Here is a 21896-nt window from a genome sequence, read left to right as displayed (position 1 = left end):
AATGCTACTAAAGTTCAGAAAGTGATTGATAACTTGGCTGGGGTATTTAACTTGACAGACATGGGGCAACTTACATACTTTTTGGGATTACATATTCATTACAAAGCTAATGGAGATATTTTTCTGAATCAATCCAAATATATAAAAAATCTTGTACACAAGGCTGGGATGGAGTCATGTAAACCTGCAAACACTCCATGTAAACTTCATAGTCAGATGCTACTTAATGAGGGCAAACCATTGCAGGAATCAACTTTATGCAGAAGCTTGCTTGGTTCCTTACAGTATCTCACATTCACACAGCCAGTTATAACTTATGCTGTAAATTCAGTGCGTCAATTCATAACATCACCAACAAATGTGCATTTGTGTGTTATTAAAAGGATTATTCAATATTTACAAGGGACTGCAGAATATGGAGTCACTTATTCTTCTGATACAAATGTTCGTTTAACAACATTTTCAGATGTTGATTGGGCTGCTGATTTAAATACGAAAAGGTTAGTGATTTATTATGTTGTATACCTTGGGAGTAATCTAATCTCTTGGCAATCTAAGAAACAAACTTCTGTCTCGAGAAGCTCAACAGAAGTAGAGTACAAAGCATTGGCACACACTGCAGCAGATGTAGCTTGGGTTCGAATGCTTTTGAAGGATTTGGGGGTTGTATTGTTTGTTCCACCAACTATACACTATGATAACATGTCTGCCATAGCACTCGGCGCTAATCCAGTATATCATTCAAGGATGAAACACCTTGATACAAATTATCACTTTGTCAGGGAAAGGGTACATCAAGGTGATTTGATGATTGAATATATTCCTACAAATGACCAGACAGCTGATGTGCTTACTAAAGGATTGCATAGTCATACATTCACTCCTCATTGTTTCAATCTCAAACTAGGTTACCCTAGTTGAGATTGAGAGAGGATGTTGACTTATGTTGATTGAGGAATGCCACATCATATGCCATGTCATCAAGAAAATAGTTAATAATTAGTTAGAGTGGTTATAAGGAAGCTTACTGTGTAAGAAAGTTAGTCATCAAATTAGTCGTGTACAAAAAGGTTGTGAGCAGCTCAGCGTGGAATGATTCACTTTTTCATAAATACAAAGCTTTCATTTCTTCTCTCTAAATCTCTCTAAATTTCTTCTTATTGTTCATCTTCCATAATTTCTGGTGTATCAATATTGCACTGTTAAGAAAACAAGTTCACCAATTCATCACTGAAACAGATATCAAAGACATGTAGGACTTTGGACTTTGTTGCCAAAACCGAAGCCCAAGAGAGGGAAACACACGAGAAAATGGCAATAAATGAGATCAAAAGTGAGTAGTGGGCAAAAGTGGGAGGATTTGTTTAATGAGACGACTTATAAGAAACAAATTTACTATCATATAGTGTTTTGATCTAATAAAACATTGTTATGGGAAGAAGAATTTGCACATGACAATACATTATTGAACAAAGAACACGACATAACGGTGAACATGACAATACATTAATTAACTTAAGTAGAAGACATGATAGAACCATATATTGAATTCGCGTCCAAGCAAATAAGAAGACAAGAGTTGGACTAGTTAATGTTGGCAGAAGCGAAATCCCATTTAAATTTTGTGGTTTGGAACTTTGTTTGAAGACTTTTGCATGATTAATTGACTTAATCCATATAGTTTATATTTGAAATCCAAGTCTTACTTGAGTCTTTGACTATTACAATGTTGTATTGGAGAGACCCTGGTTTGTCTTATATATCCAATTGATTCCATTACTTTATTATTTATCTATCGACTGTATTGCCCAACAAAGATTATTATACAAACTGATCCCTGAGATTGTCCACCATCCATGATTTTGGTCCTTTTGTTAAAAACGATTTTGGGCAACTTTCAAAGCTTTGTAATTCAATTGTTTCTCAACCAAATTCGACCCATAATATATCAAAATGAAGATAGGAAAGTGTAGAATAATATTATACCATTTGGAAGCCCAATGGTTGTCAAAGATGGCTGGAAAATAGCCTGAAAGATGATTGGTCCACAGGAAAACTGGAAAACTCGCCTGAAACTGGGTAAACTTTAAACATTCATAACTTCTTCAATACTCAACCTAATCATGTATTCAAAAATGAAAATAATACTTCTTCACAAGATGAAGAGAATGGTACCTTTTTCGAATGCTAACTAGCCCTGGTTTGGTCGGAAAACGGCTCGAAAGTGACTAACCATTTTCAAGTTGGCCACTTTCTAGCAGTTTTTCGGCCAAACCACAGCAAGTTAACAATACCATTCTCTTCGTCTTGTCGAGAAGTATAATTTTTGGATTTGAATCACTCGATTTCATTGAGTATTGAAGAAGTTATGAACGTTTAAAATTTACCTAGTTTCCGGCGAGTTTTTCAGTTTTCCTGCGGACCAGTCACCTTTCAGACTATTTTTCGGCCATCTTCGGCAATCATTGGGCTTCCAAATGGTATAATCTTGTTCTACACTTTCTTATCTTCATTTTGATATATTATGGGTCAAATTTGGTTAAGAATCAAATGAGTTACGAAGCTTTGAAAATTGCCCAAAGAGTTTTTAACAGAATGACCAAAATCATGGATGGTGGACAATCTCAGGGACCATTTCTATTGATTTTCAATCTCATGGGCCATTTCTATTGATCATGCAAATCTCAAGGAGCATTTTGTATAATAACCCAAACGAATTATAGATATTTTTTCTTTCTATTGTAAACATTCCTAGCTTAAGTAAGATTGTGTAAATCCTAGATTAGATTTGATTCTAGTTATCCTTTCCTATTTTATCTTGTATTCCTTGGGGATGAAGGAATATCTTCTCTCCTTTTACTACTATAAATAAAGGCACAATGTAGAAGGGATAACAACACACACATTCCCCTACAATTCTACAAACACATCTCTCTCTTCTCCTTGCCGCCAGCCCTCTCTCTCCTTGTCAGATAAAATACACCACAACACATTATTAGTACGCTCCTACCGCTACACTTAGCACTGAATATTTTTGCAGCCCTAATAGCATGAACATTCACCATGATGCATGACCCAACTTTACGTTTTACGTATTTTATATTCTACATAAATTGTGTATGCCTCATAATCATAATTGTTGAATTATATGAATTTGATATTTGCTACGAATTGAATCAAATATATTTGTATATGCATCACTTTGAATTAAATTAACATATTATTGTTTTTGTATATAATTGAATTAAAAAAAATTGCGATTAGAACAGTTAGGGTTCTTTGAACCCGTGTCTTGCCCTACCTCATCCATGGTGATGGGCCACACCATGCACACATAGTTGGGCCCTTTGGGCTCCTATTGTCTCCCACGTGCTGCCAAGCTTGCAGCTTGCGCTGAGTCGAAACCAAGCCACTAGGCTTGGCCTCTTTTTTTTTTTTGGTTTACTTCTCCAGCCCGTTGGGCTTTAGAGCTCCCTCGACCCAAACAGTTTATCACGGCCCGCATTAAAAAAAAAACCATTTTTTTAGTATTTTTTTGGGTCTGCCTGCAGTAGCCCAATCCCTACCCAGTACTCACCGTGGGCCTGTAGCCCAACCCGAGACCCTCAACCTAATTCTTGGACCTGAGATACACGCACAATTTTTTTTTTTAGCCACCCGTGGCTTCATTTTTTTTTTTTTGGACCCCGAGTTTTATTCGCCTAATTATTTTAGGCCCAATGGGTTTTATATTTTTTCACCCACACTTTAATTTGCCCCGAAGTCTAAATAAATCAATTCAATTATAATTATAAACCTAAAAATTCTATTTTTGCATATTTGTTTGCATATATATTTGTGTTTGCCTGCAGGAATATATGAACTTGAAGTTCATAATTATTTTGAAACCCAAAGTTTCTTATAAACATGCCTTGTTTGAAAACCTGAAGTTTTCACTTAAAAACATCACCCATGAAAACCCGAAGTTTTTCATGCAAAATTAAACCAATGCATGTCTATTAGAACTTGTGTGTTCCACTCCTACGTGAATGGATTGATTTTTTCTCCATTACACTAACCATATCTTGTCCATCTCTTTTGTGATAAGAACATGTTGAATTTGAACAAACTCGACTTCATCGCTTTGGAGGTACCTCAAGTGGGTTCAAGATGTGAAGCTCCACCTCACTGCAAAATAACTTGCGTCCTGCTATTAAAGAAGCAATAGATGAGCCTGTTGGCGAAGCTGAAAAAGCCACTGCTATGATCTTCATCCGAAGACATATCCATGACGCTCTGCAAACTAAGTATCATGCTGAGGAGGATCCACGTGCATTATGGGTCGCTTTGGCTGATTGCTTTGATCAACAAAAGGACATATTCTTGCCTAAAGCAAGACACGACTGGAAGCACTTACGCTTTCAAGACTTTAAGTCTGTGAATGAATATAATTCTGAAGTTTATCGAATCCGATCACTTCTCAAGTTTTACAATGAAACTTTGATTGAAGAGGATCTCCTGGATAAGACCTATTCGACTTTCTCTGCTTCTAATATTGTTCTGCAACAACAATATAGAGCTCAGAAGTTCACTAAGTTCTCGGATTTGATCTCTGTTTTACTTCTTGCTAAAAAGTAGAACCAGCTGTTGATGAAGAATCATCAAGCTCAACCTATTAGGGCGACTGCTATGCCTAAAGCACATTATAGCACAAACCAACACCCAAAACACCAAAAGAGGCATGGTAGGGGCGGCCAGAAGCTATCTCACCAAGGTCAACAGAGCCAAGGCCCATCTAAGCGAGGAAACAAAGCCCATAAGCACCCAAACCTCATTCCGAAGGCCCCGAACTTCAAGAATAAAGGCAAAGCACCTGAAACCATAGATGCGGACATGTTTTATCGTTGTGGTTCAAAGGACTATTGATCTCATGTTTGTCGAGCTCCCAAGAAGGTTGTAGATGAATATCATTCTCATCGTAAAAAGTTTGAATCAAACTTCAAGCAAGTGGACAAATCAGAGACTACAAAGATGGAGGTTTCTGACTTTCAAGAGGATACCACATCTATGGAAGATTAGAATCTTAGACATAGACTTATCTTTTAGTTGAAATAAGACAATTGGGGCCGAATTCCACTACGTGGTTGAACACCCCCCCAGCCCCCTTGCTTTTTGGTTGATTTTTGAACAATTTTCCTTTATGTTTGGATAATTAGTTGGTGATTTGTTTTTGGATATTAAGTTTTAATTAATTACCATCCTTGAATAAATGAAATTACTTTGAATTGATATTTGTTTTTACGAACTTTTATGCATGTGACCGATTCAAATTAACGTTTCATTCTCGGTATGACTAGTGGGAAAGTTAGTTGTCTGGCAGATAGTGCAACAACACACACTGTTTTGCGTGAACGCATCTATTTCAATAACTTCATACCTAAAAATGCACCTCTGACAACCCTCTCAGGCCCGTCCAACCTGATAGAAGGATATGGTAAGGCACGTATAATGTTGTCCAATGGTACAATCTTGACCATTGATGAGGCACTCTATTCTCCATGTTTCGAAAAAAAACGTTGCTAAGTTTCAAGGAAATTAGAAATAACAATTACCACGCTGAAATCCACATAGAAAACGAAGTTGAATTTCTATGCATAACTTCTTACGAATATGGCCAGAAGCGTATTCTAGAGAAGATAGAGCGTAACCCGAGTGGTCTGTATACTACGACCGTACACCCCATTGAATACCACTATGTGGCTGGCCCTACTACTGGGACTGCGCACGAAATTACAATTTGGCATGATTGTTTGGGACATCCTAGACGAATAGCGATGCCTCGTATCCTCAAATCTTCACACGTGCATCCACTAACCCGAAGTTTAGGCTCGATCCAAGGAATCGCATGTTAAACATGTTTAATGGGAAAGCTTATTATTAAGCCTTCTTATGAAAAGATTCGTTCGAATCCTCCCATTTTTCTACCACGGATTAAGGGGACATTTGTGGACCGATTCACCCTCACTGCAGACCATTTAGATACTTTATAGTTTTGGTTGATGCTTCCACAAGTTGGTCACACGTGTGCTTGTTGTCCACATAGAACGATGCATTCTCCAAATTGTTAGCCCAGGTTATCAAGCTCAGGGCTCACCATCCTGATTATCCAATCAAATCTATTCGATTGGATAATACTGGAGAATTCACATCTAAAACTTTTGATGACTATTGCATGTCGGTTGGGGTTGAAGTTGAACATCTAGTACCCCATGTTCACACCCAGAACGGCATGGCAGAGGCTTTCATTAAGCGCTTACAAATGATTGTTTAATCATTGGTCATACGCACCAAGCTCCCAATTGTTGCTTGGGGCCATGCAATATTGCACGCAGCAAATTTGGTCTGCCTGATGCCTGTTGCGACATAACCATTTAGTGCCCTTCAGTTGGTTACCGGATACGAACCCAACATATCGCATTTGCGCGCTTTTTTTTTTGCGGTATATGTGTCGATCTCACCGCCCTTACGTACAAAAATGGGGCCTTAGTGAAGGATGGGAATCTATGTCGAATATGATTCTCCTTTGATTATTCGTTACTTAGAACCTTTGACAGATGATCTACTTACCGCTCGTTTCACGGATTGTCACTTCTATGAGACAGTCTTCCCGTTGTTAGGGGGAGAAAAGAACGTCATCGTTCCTGAAGAACGACGTGAATTATCATGGACGACTCCCACTTTGTCTCATTTAGATCCCCACACCACTCAATCTGAAACTGAAGTGCAGCGCATATTAGATCTTCAGAGCATAGCTCAGAGCATGCCAGATACTTTCACCAATATAATGCGCATGACAAGATCACATATTCCAGCTGTAAATACGCCTGCAAAGATGAATGTACCAAATGTATGACTGATTGCCCTCCTAGAAGCCCAGGACGCCAACCTTGGTGATCCACGTACATTAGCGGATAGCCAATCATCTGCCTCTACACAAAAGCGTGGCAGACCCCTTGGTTCAAAGGATTCACACCCCCAGAAGAGGAAAACCATGGCACAAGGTCCCGAAAAGCCTACCGTGAATCCGACTATCGCTTACTTATTCTATCCAACTCATGAGGAAATTTTAGATTATGGAACCGTCCTTGAAGAGACAAATCCTCCTCTCAAGAATCATGAGATTTCGGTCTATTGTGCTAGCTTAGATGATGTGTGGCGTAGAAATCAGATGATTGTCCACGATGCATTAGCATTTGCAGTAGCTACTGAGATCATGTTGAGCGATGACATTGAACAGCGTTCCGTTGATGAATGTTGATGTAGAACTGATTGGTCAAACTGGAAACAAACAATCCAAGTCGAACTCGATTCGCTTACGAAACATAAAGTGTTTGGACCTATAGCTCATACGCCTCCACATGTGAAGCCCGTTGGCTACAAGTGGGTTTTCGTTCGAAAACGTAATGAGAAGAATGAAATTGTGCGTTACAAAGCTCATCTTTTTGCGCAAGGCTTCTCACGATGCCCCGGGATTGACTATGACGAAACTTATTCACCCGTTATGGATGTGATTACTTTTCGCTACCTTATCAGTTTGGTAGTTTCCAAAAAACTGGATATGCAACTGATGGACGTAGTAATCACGTATCTCTATGAGGATCTTAATACGGAAATCTATATGAAAGTTCCCAAAGGACTTACATTGACTGGTTCAAATATTTCCAAACCCCAGAACACTCTCTCAATTCGGCTGAGGCGTTCACTCTACGATTTGAAACAATCCAGAAGAATGTGGTATAACCGTCTGAGTGAGTATTTGACTAGTAAGGGATATGTGAACAACGAACTATGCCCTTATGTGTTCATTAAGAAGTCACATTCCGAATTTGCGATTGTTGCAGTATATGTCGATGACATGAATCTTATCGGAACTCCTGAAGAACTCGCAAGAATTGCCATGCACTTGAAGTTAGAATTTGAGATGAAAGATCTAGGTAAAACTTGATACTATCTCCGTCTCAAGATAGAGCATTGTTCGGATGGAATCCTAGTACATCAATCGAACTACACCCAGAAGGTGTTGCGCTGCTTTAATGAGGATAAAGCGAAGCCTTCAAGTACTCCTATGGTCGTTCGATCACTAAATGCAAAATGAGATCCCTTTCGTCCGAAGGAGGATAATGAAAAGATTCTGGAGCCTGAAGTTCCTTATCTAAGTGTGATAGGCGTTTTATTGTACTTAGCTCAATGCACTAGGCCTAACATCTCCCTCGCTGTTAATCTTTTGGCAAGATACAGTAATGCTCCTACACACAGACACTGGATTGGCATGAAAGACATCTTCCGTTACCTTAAAGGTATTATGGATTTGGGTTTGTTCTATCCTTACGAATTCTCGAACGATGCCGCACCCTTTGCTCCTCGAGTCGATTCTCGCCTTGTTGGTTATGCCGACGCAAGATACTTATCTGATCCGCATAAGGCGTATTCTCAAACGGGTTATGTCTTTATCATTGGAGGCACCGTAATCTCTTGGAGATCAACTAAATAAACCTTAGTTGCCACTTCGTCTAACCATGCTGAAATTCTCGCCTTACATAAAGCAACTCGGGAATGCTTTTGGTTGAGAGCAGTAGTGGACCATATTCGAAGCTCCTACGATCTTTATCTCGCCGTTAATGCCCCAACGACGATTTTTTAAGACAACACAACTTGCATCGAACAGCTCAAGAAGGGTTACATCAAAGGAGACAGCACCAAGCACATTGCGCCAAAGTTTTTCTTTACACATCAACAACAAAATCATCAGAAGATTAAAGTCACGCATATCCATTCACAAGACAATCTGGTCAATCTCTTCACCAAATCACTGCCGAATACGACGTTTTAGAAGCTTGTTCAAAGAATTGGTATGTGCAAACTTTCTGAGTTGTAATTTTGCTATTTCTCTTTTGGAACTGTGTCAAACGCAAGGGGAGTATCTTGTAAATACTTGCTTTATCTTAATGTACTCTTTTTCCCTATGGTTAGGAGTATTTTTCCCATTGGGTTTTTGCTACCAAACTAGGTTTTATTGAGGCACCTACCTTGGGTTGGTCATATCCCTGATGACGTCCTGTAGATGTTTCTTTGACTTTGCATTTCTCATACATTTTTCCTTAGACTATGGATTTTGTCCCTCCTCGAGTTTTTGCCATAGCCTTAGGGTTTTTTAGTGAGACTTACTACTTATGCAAGTTCCTACCTTGTTGAGAATAAGCATTGTTCCTTGGAATTAGTGTCGATAAGTCGACTTCCTCAACTTATGTGTGGTGTTAAATATACCTTGAGTATTTACACACATAAGGGAGAGTGTTGTAAACATTCCTAGTTTCTCAAGGGGGAATGTTGTAAACATTCCTAGTTTAAGTATGATTGTGTAAATCCTAGATTAGATTTGATTCTAGTTATCCTTTCCTATTGTATCTTGTATTCCTTGGGGATGAAGGAATATCTTCTCTCCCTTTACTACGATAAATAAAGGCACAATGTAGGAGGGATAACAACACACACATTCCCCTACAATTTTACAAACAAATCTCTCTCTCTCTCTCTCTCTCTCTTCTCCTTGCCGCCGGCCCTCTTTCTCCTTGTCAGATAAAATAAACCACAACACTTTCTAAATGTTTTAAAAGGGGACCAGTTGGTGGCTTCGCCACAACAGTCTACTTTTTTAAAGGACTGAAAGACTCACATAAACATTTCAGGTTCTCTCAGGCCATCGGAAATCATGTTTTCTTAGTATAGATTGGTTGTGAGACTTAGCCCATTCCCGATCCTCTTAGTGTGTGTGTGTGTGTGTGTCTATATATATATATATATATATATATATATATATAAAGTTTCGGAAATCATGTTTTCTTAGTATAGATTGGTTGTGAGACTTAGCTCATTCCCCATCCTCTGTGTGTGTGTGTGTGTGTGTGTGTGTGTGTGTGTGTGTGTGTGTGTCTATATATATATATAAAGTTTAAAAAGTCTATATTAGTATATGGGTGATTTTCTATTCAATATTGAAAAAAAGTTTTAAGTTCGGATTACGGCCTATTAATGTAATAAACTAAAGGTTTCCGATTAATCTGATGAACCTGTAAGCAATTGTTATTTTCTTATTTAAAATAGTTACCCTCCCCCACCCCCTCACCCCTCGCAACTCTGACAAATAGCCAGTTATCAGTTTTTGTCATCAAAATTTCATTCATTCTTTTGTTCTTTGTCATGTGGACAAAACGCAAGCCACTTAAGATGCTATAGCATCATCTTAATGGTATATTCGGGTCTATGGATCAAACTTGCTAGAGGGGGAATTGGGTTTTGTTGTAATGAATTTTAGTGAAGTAAAAAGTCGCATTTGCTCATGAATAAGGAAGGCACTTGACTAATTTGGATGGAATTATGGAAATAATGTTGAGTAATCTAACAATGGAAAAGTTTTTTGTGTTTTTCTTCTTTTTTTTTTTTTTTTTTTTTTTTTTTTTTTTTTTTTTTTTTTTTTTTTTTGGTCATAAACGATGCAAAAGTAATTGACTAGCTATAAAGTTTAGAAGGATAATTTTCTAAGGTAAAAGTTTAGAGGGATAATTTGCTAAAGTAGAAGTTTAGAGTGAAAGTTGATAATGTGGTACAACTTGATAAGATAAATGGGTGGAAACATCTAACTGAAAACAATATTGGTTGTTTCTTGTTCGGCATATGTTTTTGGATGATTGACCGTGGGTTGTGTTCTTTGGGCCGTATCATCAAACTTGACCCAAAATCAAAGGGTCATTCCGGCCGTTGTTGCGGCTGTAAAAGGGTTTTAGAACATTGATCTTGATCAATAATTTGATACCTAAAAGTAGTGGCTAGTTCAGTATAGTCAGTTATCGTATCAAAATTTTTGTACCAATTATCATACTAAATCTTTTATATGATAAGATATAGTACTATTGTCATACCAAATTTTCGATATATCAATTTTGGGTATACCATAAAATTCAGTTGGCATAATATTGTATTTTTTTTTTTATTTTGTCGAAACATAAAAATAGAGATCCTTTTCTTAAAGAACTTGTTTAATATATGTATATATAATTAAGAATCATCTTGTCAAAAGAAAAATCAGATAAAATTATATTTTCAGGGTCTAGAAACTCAATTGGTCCCATTGGGCCTTCTTCTGCCGGGTCCCTCTTTGATCCATGATCTAGTTATTGGGGATTTGGATCATTGGTTTGGTTATGGGCCATCTTCGAAATTTATTTGAGACAATGCCTCCAAGTTAAACTCAAATACCTACTTGAAAAGAAAACTGATTCTCACTAGGTTTTTAAGGTCTAATGCTATTTCTTTGTGTTTGTTGTTGACTTTTGTGTATATTCTTGTAATCTCCGAGTTATGATTTCATGTAAATTTTTTTTTTTTATTATTATTATGATTGTAACAACTTATAAATTCATCATTGAGAGATGAATGGAGACACAATACTACTCCAAACAGTGCATTCTCTTCTTTTGCAGGTGGAAATCTTATGCTCAACTTTAATGAATGACAAGCTTGATGTATTATGAGTGAACCATTAGCTACATCGAGTTCGTCATTTATGAAAGCCAAGAATAAAACTTTCCACTTACAGTGAGAAGGCAAAAACACTGATTATTTTGTGTATTTGTATGGATTGCTTCTATATCCATATTACTTAAACACATCCATTGCACCCCCAACGAAAAAGTAAAATAATTCTGAGCTCAATCAATCATATATTAGTCCATATGCGGTAGGTGAGGGGATCAATTTACACACAACGTGTTCATAATTATCTAAATATTTTTCTTCACCGATACAGTATTATATATAATAAAATTTATGCAAATTAAATTATTAGATCGAGATGTTACGATAACCTGTTTTAAATATTACGAGGAAGTATATACTAGAGTTCGGTAAAGAACCAGAGCTGTAACCAGGTCGGTATTATATCATACAAAAACTTGTCAAGTTGAAATTATTTAGTTGGAAGAAGTTGTTGCTAAATTCAGCTGATGTAATGATCCAATGCCGGCATGAAATCCAACTTTATCCCAAAAATTATTATTTATTTCGACGTGCAGACCCCCTGATGAAAACACTTTTAAATACAACAAATGCAACGCCATCTAAATGCTTCAGGAATGTAAAATTTGGACCAACTTGTAGTATAAAATTCTGACCCATCATTCCAAAACTTGAGCTATTTTTTGTTTGACCGACTTGTTGCTTTCCAAGAGACAAACAACCTCGACTGGTCAAACCATAATATTGTCACGAATTGGAGCACTCTTGTCATCATTAGGCTGTCTCATTAGTATTAAAACAATGCTAATAATGATATCTATGTACTGCACTTAGTATTGCAAGGTCTTATTTATCCAATAAATAAAACCCAATTATCGTATAGGGAGATTACCAATAGGGGTTTCCTTAAAAAATTGGAAATTGCGATTGAGGTTTGCATACAAATTGTATGGAGGCATCTTTCTTAGAGCTCCTTTATAATGTATTTCAATGATCAAAATAATCTATACTTTAGGTTCTTGCTCAAAGGTCATATTTGTCAAAATGAAAATATCAAACTCAAACATTTCTTTGAACAAACAATATTATCTACATGAAGGAGAAGAGGTGGTTTTAGCCTCACAATAGGCTAACAATAATGTAGTTCAAATTCGTTTTTTTATGAGAATCAAATTTAAGACCTCTCACTTACAAATAAAGAGCAATACTACTAAACCATAGTATTAAGTAGCCAAATTCAACACTGTTAATGTGTCAAAGAAAAAAAAATATATGCACATAGTTTATAAGTTGAAATAAAAACAGGTAATAAAAAGATTGAACCATCACTGATTTAGCTAATTTTGACATGCATAATTCTTGAAAGAAAATCTACAAACTGAACATTCTTATCATTAAATCGTACCCTAGAAATAGAGGAAAGGAGGTTCTTTCCGGATCCCTTCCTCGTAATCCACCAAGTCCGAGGATCCGGACCATTGAAATTTGATCAAACGGCTAAAGTTATTATAACTTTTAAAGTGGGCCCCTGTTTGTAGCTATTGGATCAAATTTTAATAGTTTGGATCCCTAAACTTGGTGAATTAGGAGGATAGGATCCGGAAAGGATCCCCTTCCAGAAATAGGATCCTTTAGAAAAGGGCATACTTAATGTAGAAATCAAAGAATAATTTCAATTACATTTACATTCATTAATCTTTGAAAAATCACATTCATTCGTCCCATAAATATTATCAAAGAAAGATATCCGACAAAAACAATATAAATTATTTAGTAAACATAGGATGTGGCTAAGGGCTGGTTTGGTATTGCTGTGCTTTGAAAAAAATTTGCTTCTGCTGTGCTGTGAGAATAAGCAGCTGTGAAATAAAGCAGCAAAGTATTTGGTGAACTTTTTTGTAAAAGTGCTTTTGAAAAAAAAAAAAAAAAAAAAAGCAGTATTATAGTGTTTGGTAAACTTTTATGTAAAACAAATGTGAAAAAAAACTGGTTTTTCAAAGCTGGGTTTTGCAGGTTCTTTTTTTTGGCTTTTTTCACCCAAAACTGTGGAAAAAAAAAGCTAAAGCTCAATGTTTACCAAACACAAAAACAGCTCCCAGCTTTTTTTGATACTAGCTTTTTTCAGAATCACCTCAGTACCAAACCAGGGCTAAGTTTGTTGAGAGAGTTTCATTGATGATTTAAACTTTATAATAAATTTAAATATATGAGTAGATAGTCGGCCATGTAATCGCGTGACAGAATTGAGTGAAAAATGTTAAAAGTAAGATGCTTAAAATATATATCAGAAGTTGATAAGCAAAAAGAAAAGGATGACAAAATCGAAGAATTTTGTGAAGTGAATCTAGTATTAACTCTTAGGTTGCGTTTGTTGCACTGGACTAAGTCGGACTGGACTAGCTTCAGGGATTAAACTAGATTGGCTTGGCATAGACCAAGTAGTATAATAATAATGAAACGTTTGGTAGAATATCAGACTAACCTATAGACTATATTATTTTCATATACAAATAATTCTTTTATTATTTTCTAATTAATTTATTAGTATTTTATTATTATTATTAATGTCACTTTTTTTTTGGCTGACTACTCTCTTCCCCTTTCTCTACTTTCCTTTTACTTTTCTTTATTTTCTTCGCATCCAAAGAATTCCTTTCCTTTCTTTTCTTCGACAAGCTTCAATCCCCACTCCGTTGTCCTTTTTCTCCTTCAATCTCTCTTGGTTTGACAAAAATTCCAACTGTTATGATCCCTCCAGTCCTATCCACAAACCATTCTTCCTATTCATGTCAGATACCAAAAGACCGTTCGTTCTTGACAGACTGGCGTTGGGGACGGGTTGCGTCTGGCGGCGGTGCGACCGACGAAGACGATGAACTCCGGAACCCTATACCTTTGTAAGTAGCCGAAGTGACTGATATCAGAGGCGTTGGTGATCGGGTCAGATTCGTCTAGATTTCACTTGAGGACTAGCAAGGCTGTGATTTTCATCTTCCTGATTTTCTATACGCAGGTGTAATCCAATAGTATGTATGCTTACGGGGGAATTAGGGAAGAAGCTGACCCGTTATTAGGAAAGAAATGAAGCAGGTGTTGGGATGTGAAGGAGAGGAAGCGAAGGTCTTAGTAGTACTGATGTTTTCGGGGGGACTCGCTAAGACCTCTTAGCGAGCTACTTAGTCCACACGAGTCCCGTTTAGTATCATTAAACTTAGCTCATGCATAGAACAAACACTGAACTAGACTAACAAGTAGTCCCGTCTAGTCCAGAGAAAGCTAACGAGCCAAATAAATGTCCCCTTAGTTTCAAACGGATCTTACGTCAAACTATTGTCAATATAATAATTGACAAATAATAAGAAAACTCATTTGGCCAAAATTTATGAGGAAATTGTACTAATTGTTTCTTAATTTTAATCTAATTAGAGTAATGGTCTCTTAACTAAAAATACATCACCATTGGTCCCTTAATTTCACAGAATGTGCATTTATGGTCATTTTGGTCAATTTTGTCAAAACTTCCATCAAAACAAGCCATGTTGGAATAATCATTGCTACAATTGGGTTAAAGTTGAGAGATCATTGCTCAAATTGAGCTAAAGTTGAGGGGCCATTTTCTAATTGAGTCAAAGTTGAGGGACTATTTCTACAATTTTCTCATACTTTCCCATATTTGTCCTTTGATTCAACCTCACGCGTGATTCATTTTGATAGAAGTTTTAACAGAGCTGACGAAAAGGGTCATACATGCACATTTTGAGGAATCTTTGCTATAATTTTCTCAAACATTATTCCAACACTATATATAAATTAAATATAAAACCTAATTGGTTGTTGTTGGGGTGGGGGCTGGTGGTGGGGTATAATAAGCGAACAAAGAGGTCCACTTGGATATGATAAATATAATATTGGCAAGAAAAAGAGTCCAACCAAACCATGTACGTACTTGGTTCATGCATGGCAATTGCCAAAACTTTCTTTTCTTGGAAGCAAAAGTATCCAACCGCACAAGTCTCTGCAAATCTCAACTTTACCCATACCCTTCCACTTCCACTTACTTTCTCACCACAAAATTTCAAGGATCCTCTGCCACTTCGAATGAAAATTAATTAAATAAATAAATAGTTCTTTTTTTTTTTTTTTTCCGTCAAAATAAATAAACAGTTCATTTTTTGGTCGAAATAAATAAATAGCTCAACCATTTTAACTGTAGCCTGCAGGGAGATTTTTTTTTTAAGGAACCGGATCCCCTCTAGATCCAAAAAATCTGAACTTAAGGAACAAATGATCCGAATCATTGAAATTTGATCAAACGGCTACAAATAAGAAGTTTCTCTAAAAGTTATGATAATTGTAACCGTTAGATCAAATTTAAATAATCTGAATTATTTGATCGGCAGGTTCAATTCCTATAGATCCGAAAGGGATCCTGTTCCATTTTTTAAATACTACAGAAAATGTATATATGAAGCTGCAGAATCCACTCCACCATTGGTTAGACTGAAACTTTATCCGAGCTTTTCCACTTTTCAGATCTCAGTCGGCAGTCTGGCTGAATATTTATTTGTTAACCATATACTCCCTTCAGTCCAACTACCTGCGCTCCGCTGGTTTAACAAACCAAAAGCATCTTCTATTTTTCTTTATCTTCTTCCTCCTTTGTTCCAAAATAAAAAAATAAAAAAATAAATCTCCCTTCAAGTATCATCGCCTTGTATTGATTTATCATGTATATTTCAATTACGAGCGTGGTGTAAAAAGTTGTGCGGTGTTTACGAATAGCAACAATCAGAGCTAATTTCTTGCCCGTATAATACATTTTAACGTTAGTAAAAAGAGAAGGTAATATTCAATCGACCAGAAATGACAAACGAGAAGGTAATAACATCATTTTTTAGCATCACATTTGACAATGCTATTCATCAAGTAAACTGCAAGTTTGGAGTGAAGGAAAAGGCACACACTTTTGCCAACACTTTTATAATTTGATTGTGATGTCTTTTCCACGATTTAAAACTAAAAACCTCCTTCACCTGCGCTGCCACATAACATACAAAGAAATCACTGCTGATTTTTTAACTCTACCTCTACTCAATTTCTGCAGATACTTCTTATTGCTCTACTGTATATGATTTTCCAACAAGCTTTTTTTGTTTTCAAACTTTTTTCGGTCTTTTACAAAAGGATCCCTCGGAGACAACTTAACTAAAGATTACCTGTGGTCACATCTGAAACTATCTGTGTAATTATAGCAAGCTCAACTGGACATGAGATAAAGCGGGGTTCTGCGTAACACCCCATGCTGGATTTTCGGTCAGAACTTGCTATTGTGCAACTTATGTCATCCCTTTGTTTGCCTGCAGCAAGACTCTTCGTAGCTCATTCACGATCCCTTGCAGAAGAACTGGTTTTCGGACAACCCCATTGATTCCAGTTTGCATACATCTATCCCACACATCTTCGTCAGCACTAGCAGTTACGCCAATGATCAATGGCCAAGTACGGCTTCGAAATTTTCTAATTCTCATTGCAACTTCAAAACCATCCAACTCGGGCATGTGAAGATCAAGTAAAACAAATTGGAATGAAGATCCAGCAGGACCGATAGTACCAATAGTAGAAAGGCATTCGAATCCAGATGAAACGGCAGTTACAATGCAACCAAGCTTCTCAAGCATTTTCCGCGTCACAACCCTGTTCACATCATCATCATCAGTTAATAAAACTTGCAAGCCTTTGAAAAGTGAATTGGAATGTGGGTGCTCTGATGATTCTCCAGGATCTGAGATGGCTATTGCAGTGGACAGACAAGGTTGAAACCGAAGAACAAGTGCCATGCTTTGAGCAAACCCTTGAGGATTGGGGACTGCCCAAATATTTCCTTGCATCATCTGCCGAATAAGAATTAATACTTCAGTTAAAACAAGAAAATACCAACTAAGGAACACCATGGGAACATACATTCCTCGCACAAAATGTAGAGCTAGCAGATATATGTAAAGGTTTGCAAATCAGGACAAAACTATATCTCCAAAAGATTTTACCATGTACTAATGCTAGTAAATTAGTAACACTCTGAGAGCAACTACCATGTTCGAAAATCTTAAGACTATCTGTAAAATGAGCTACCATGCTTTCAAACTAAGTTCTTCACAAATATATGCATAAAAAAACAATAGTATTCAATCAAGTGGTGAAATAAATTTCACTGCCTCAGGTATGGCAGTGAGGGCAGCTTTTTTCCTCCCGTACAACCTTACCAGGAAAAGAAACATTTTACATCCTACAAGCACATGTGCGAACATTTTCATGCAGATTCTGGCCATACAAACATCTTCTGCTATTGAGTTTCCTATCTCAAAAAGAATGCAGCGTCTAACTTTAAAATTGTAATTATTTTTGTTCCATCACTAGTCCAAGGGGTATACTATTTGCGCATGTGTGAGCACGCACACACACAAACACAGAGACAAAGTTGATAACTCTCACCTGCACTAGCTTTTTGCAAATGGTGAAGCTCAAGCCCTCATCAACACCTTCACTGGCGTATCTCCTACCAACCAGCTGCACTGCTGGAATTGTGACCTCTGATTGAGAGCCGCTATTGCTTATCCCAATCTCAAATCTAACACATAAATCACCATCAGACGAACTATGTCTCCAGGCTGCCCACCTTTGATCACTCCTCCCTTGACTCCCCTTCTCTGAAGCAACCCGAAACATTACCAACCCTCCAACACTATTTCCATTTAACAGGCTTCCAACCATATGCAAAATCACTTGAAACACCCGTCTTTCATCCCCCATGACATGATCAGGTAAGGACTTGTCCACATCAATTCCAAAATCAACGCCCCTAAACACACACAAGCATTTGGCAAGGCAAGCTGCTTCCTTTATCATTGCATGCAACCCAAAAGATCTCATCTCCAATGGAAATCTTCCACTTTCCTTTGTCGAATTGTCCATCACATCATTTATCAAGGTTGATAGGACATTGCTCGTCCTCACCATCGCATCAACAATAACTTGTTGATCATTATCCAAAGTGTCGTCCTGCATCAAAGAAAGCAAACCCAAAATTGAGTGCATCGGCCTCCTCATCCCATCACTCATTACCTTTTGGAATGCAATTCTTGCATGGCTTGCCATCATAGCCTTCATCTTTGCCTGCTGCAAGGCTCGATTTTGCTCAGCCAACTTCTCTCTCATGAGTTGAGACTCCTCGAGGACTGCAGCATGGGATAAAGCCACAGCAACCTGATCAGCAACTACCTTAATTATCTCAAGGTCTTGGCTGCTCCAACATCTAGATTGACCACCAGGGAGGACCAAAACCAATATTGCATAACAAGCCTGGATCACCTCCGGAGTTCCTCCTTTGAAATTGGAAACACTAAGCATTGGCATCCGAATTGCAGCCACTGGTCCTGGCTCACCTGAGTCACCACTGGCATGAACAAGTGCCGAGTCAGGCCTAAGGCTGCTCACCCCATCAATCCCTTTGATGTGTTCCACATCAGGATCACTTATAGGTATAGAAAAGTTGTACGCATGAGAGTAATTCCTCCCTTTCAACTCATGGGTGAGAATCATCTCTGTTTTAATTTCATTAGGCATCCAAACTGCACAGTACTGCAAACCCAACGTCTCTGATAGCTCAAAAAGTGTTGTCGACAGTATTGTATGCCTATCAAGTGACTTGCGAATCTCTTGGGTGAGCATCCGAACATGCATTCCAGCTTCCTTCTGTCTCATTATAATCCCAACCTCTCTCCCGAGATCCCAAGTCTTCTTCTTCAACATGAATTCCCTCACTTTCACTTTGAGAAGCAAAGGGATGAGAGTGATGAGTGTTATAGCAGTGGCACACGAGACCAGAGCAGTAAGAATTTTGAAAACTGTGAGTGCCAGCATAAGCTGGAACGGGTGAGGCCCGTAAGTCCAGCCATTGAGTAAATGTGTCAATCCACATAGCACAATGAAGGCAATGAACTCAAACAGAACCCATTTGAAAGGTACATTCGAGCAGCTGACAAAGTAGAGCAGCTCAATGGGGATCGAAAAGTAGGCTACGGCAATCAAGAAATCGCTCACTCTCTGACATTCTAGTATGCTCTCAATGCTCCACCAGCTTCCATCATCGTCACAATTGCACCGCGGGAATCCGCTATCAGACGCGGAAACACAGAATAGAAGCAATGAAATTGATAGCAAAGATGCCAATGCCTTTAACATTGCACCCCTAATGGCAACGACTTCAATCCATTTAACAGTAAACACAGATTAAAATTTCGAAACTAGAATCGTAAGGCCAGAAACTTTAATTTCCATTTCCTGCAAACACAGACAACCCAAAAGAAAACAAACCCCCATTAACAATTTGAAGGAATTTAACAGCGACAAATGTCAGATCTCACAGAACTAAATAAGAATTTATGAGAGGCACAGTGACCAAATTTTCCACAATTAGAAGAGATTAACCCAAAATTAAACAATGTTAACCTCAGAAGGAAAAAAAATTAATCACAGAAGCAAAAGAAATCGTTTTTAGACAAAACCCACCAAACCAATCTCTTAACTCTAACCAAAAACATCAAAACATACAATATACAATTATATTATATAAAACGCAAATAAATAAATAAATAGGAAATGTTGGGCAACTAAGAAACGCACCTGTACCACCACACTGAGAAACGCTTCGAAAACCCAGATTGGAGTTAAAGGACCTGCAGATCTTAGGCTTGCGGCACATGCAAGAGACTCAAAGTCAAAGCTCCTCTGCGGCCATCAGCAATGAGACCCGTTAATCTCATAAGTAAACAAACACAAACAAAAACCAAAATCTACCACCCCCCATTTATAGCAATTGGAAGCTTGCTTCCGTTAAAAAAAAACCCAGAAGCCACATCCCAATAAGAATCACAAACCCAAGAAAAAGAAGAAGAAAGAACTTTAATTTTTTTAAAAACCACTAAACCCAGTTGCCTGAATCAGTAAGCCGTGTAAACCGCTGGTGTGATTTGGTGGAAAGAACAACCAAAAACTAGGTAGATAGCCTCTCTCTCTCTCTCTCTCTGTATTGTTTTCCCTTTCTCAGTCTTCGGCTCCCTCTTTATAGCAACGAAGAAAAATTCAAAAAAACAAAATTGAACCTGATGAATTTTTTTTAGAGGGAGAGAGGGAATATTGTTTGCGCTGTTGTTTGCTTCGGAGAGCAGAAAATTAAAAAGAGAAGGAAAGAGGGGGGGCCCACTCTGTAACATGAGGAGAACTTGGACGCTCTTTGGCACAATCCGTCACTGTCACACGACTCACACCCAAGAGCATTTTTTTCCTGTCTCTCTCCTCCCCTGTTCCTCCATACGGACCCCCAAATATATAAAACAAAAATCAGCACAAAACTAGGCAGCCGAAGAAATTGCATCGACTTCCATGAGACGGGTTTATAAAAATTGTGAAGTTATTGTCTAATAATACAGGATTCAATGTATATTTTATCCAAGAATGACTTACATTGTGTTATAAAACTGAGAGTTTCAAACGCTAATGACGAATGTAAATTTCTCTTCTCGTTTGCTTTCATCGTCAAACTCGTTGCTCTCGCATGAATAAAGTTTCTCAACTTTTTCACACGCAATTGAAATTGCATTAACAATTAAGTGATGATACGTTGAATATATACAATTTTCATTAACTCGTTAATTGGAGAGGTTATAATTTTAATAGGAAAACTAATAAAAATTGTTAGAAAACTTTGAATTTTAATGATAAGGATAAAATAAAGAGTAAAATGAATAGTACTAAGATTGACTTTTTAATATAAAAATGTGGTTTTTTTTGTTAAAATGAACAGTACCGTGGACTTTTCGTTAAAACTCTCAATTTTAATTGCTCTCTTTAATTGGTTTACCAAATTTACATATTAGGTCTTGACCAAATCTCATTAATTTGTTTTCCAAATATCCATTAATCCTACCCACCACTATTATATTATATCCTCATATTCCATATGAATTAAATAAAAGAAGTATATCCTTTTTCTACAACTAGATAAAAGAAGTAAATAATATGTTTACAAACATGGTATTGTTTTTTATGAGCAAAGGTGGTATTAATACAAGGGGGGAAGAACATAACAAAATAGAAACTATGGATATGTTGTTATGCTACACGGATGGTGGATCTTTACCCTAAATAAATGGTATTACTTATATAAGGTGTTCAAGTGGAATAGTTTGAAAAAAAAAAAAAAAGAGTATGAAAACACCAATTTTGAGTAGTGTTGATTTGGCATTGGGATATTTAGAAAGAATTTCGAGTTAAGATGTATTTTGACAGAA

At 37.2% G+C, this 21896-nt stretch overlaps 1 protein-coding gene across 1 annotated transcript; it reads right to left on the bottom strand.

Moving 5' to 3' along the window:
• Positions 1-16495: 16495 nt before the first annotated feature.
• On the bottom strand, positions 16496-20764 carry LOC137730829 (ethylene receptor 2-like). Its single transcript, XM_068469813.1, has 3 exons — positions 20230-20764; positions 18040-19887; positions 16496-17441 (listed from the first exon to the last, which is right to left on the bottom strand). The coding sequence occupies exons 2-3, from the start codon at positions 19786-19788 to the stop codon at positions 16887-16889; spliced, it is 2304 nt and encodes a 767-aa protein (XP_068325914.1). The 5' UTR covers positions 19789-19887; positions 20230-20764; the 3' UTR covers positions 16496-16886.
• Between the last annotated feature and the right edge of the window lie 1132 nt (positions 20765-21896).

The sequence above is a fragment of the Pyrus communis genome, chromosome 4 (genome assembly GCF_963583255.1).
Source record: "Pyrus communis chromosome 4, drPyrComm1.1, whole genome shotgun sequence".
NCBI classification, from domain to species: domain Eukaryota; kingdom Viridiplantae; phylum Streptophyta; class Magnoliopsida; order Rosales; family Rosaceae; genus Pyrus; species Pyrus communis.
The sequence above is the reverse complement of the archived record's forward strand: the minus strand, read 5'-3'. Positions and strand labels throughout refer to the sequence as shown.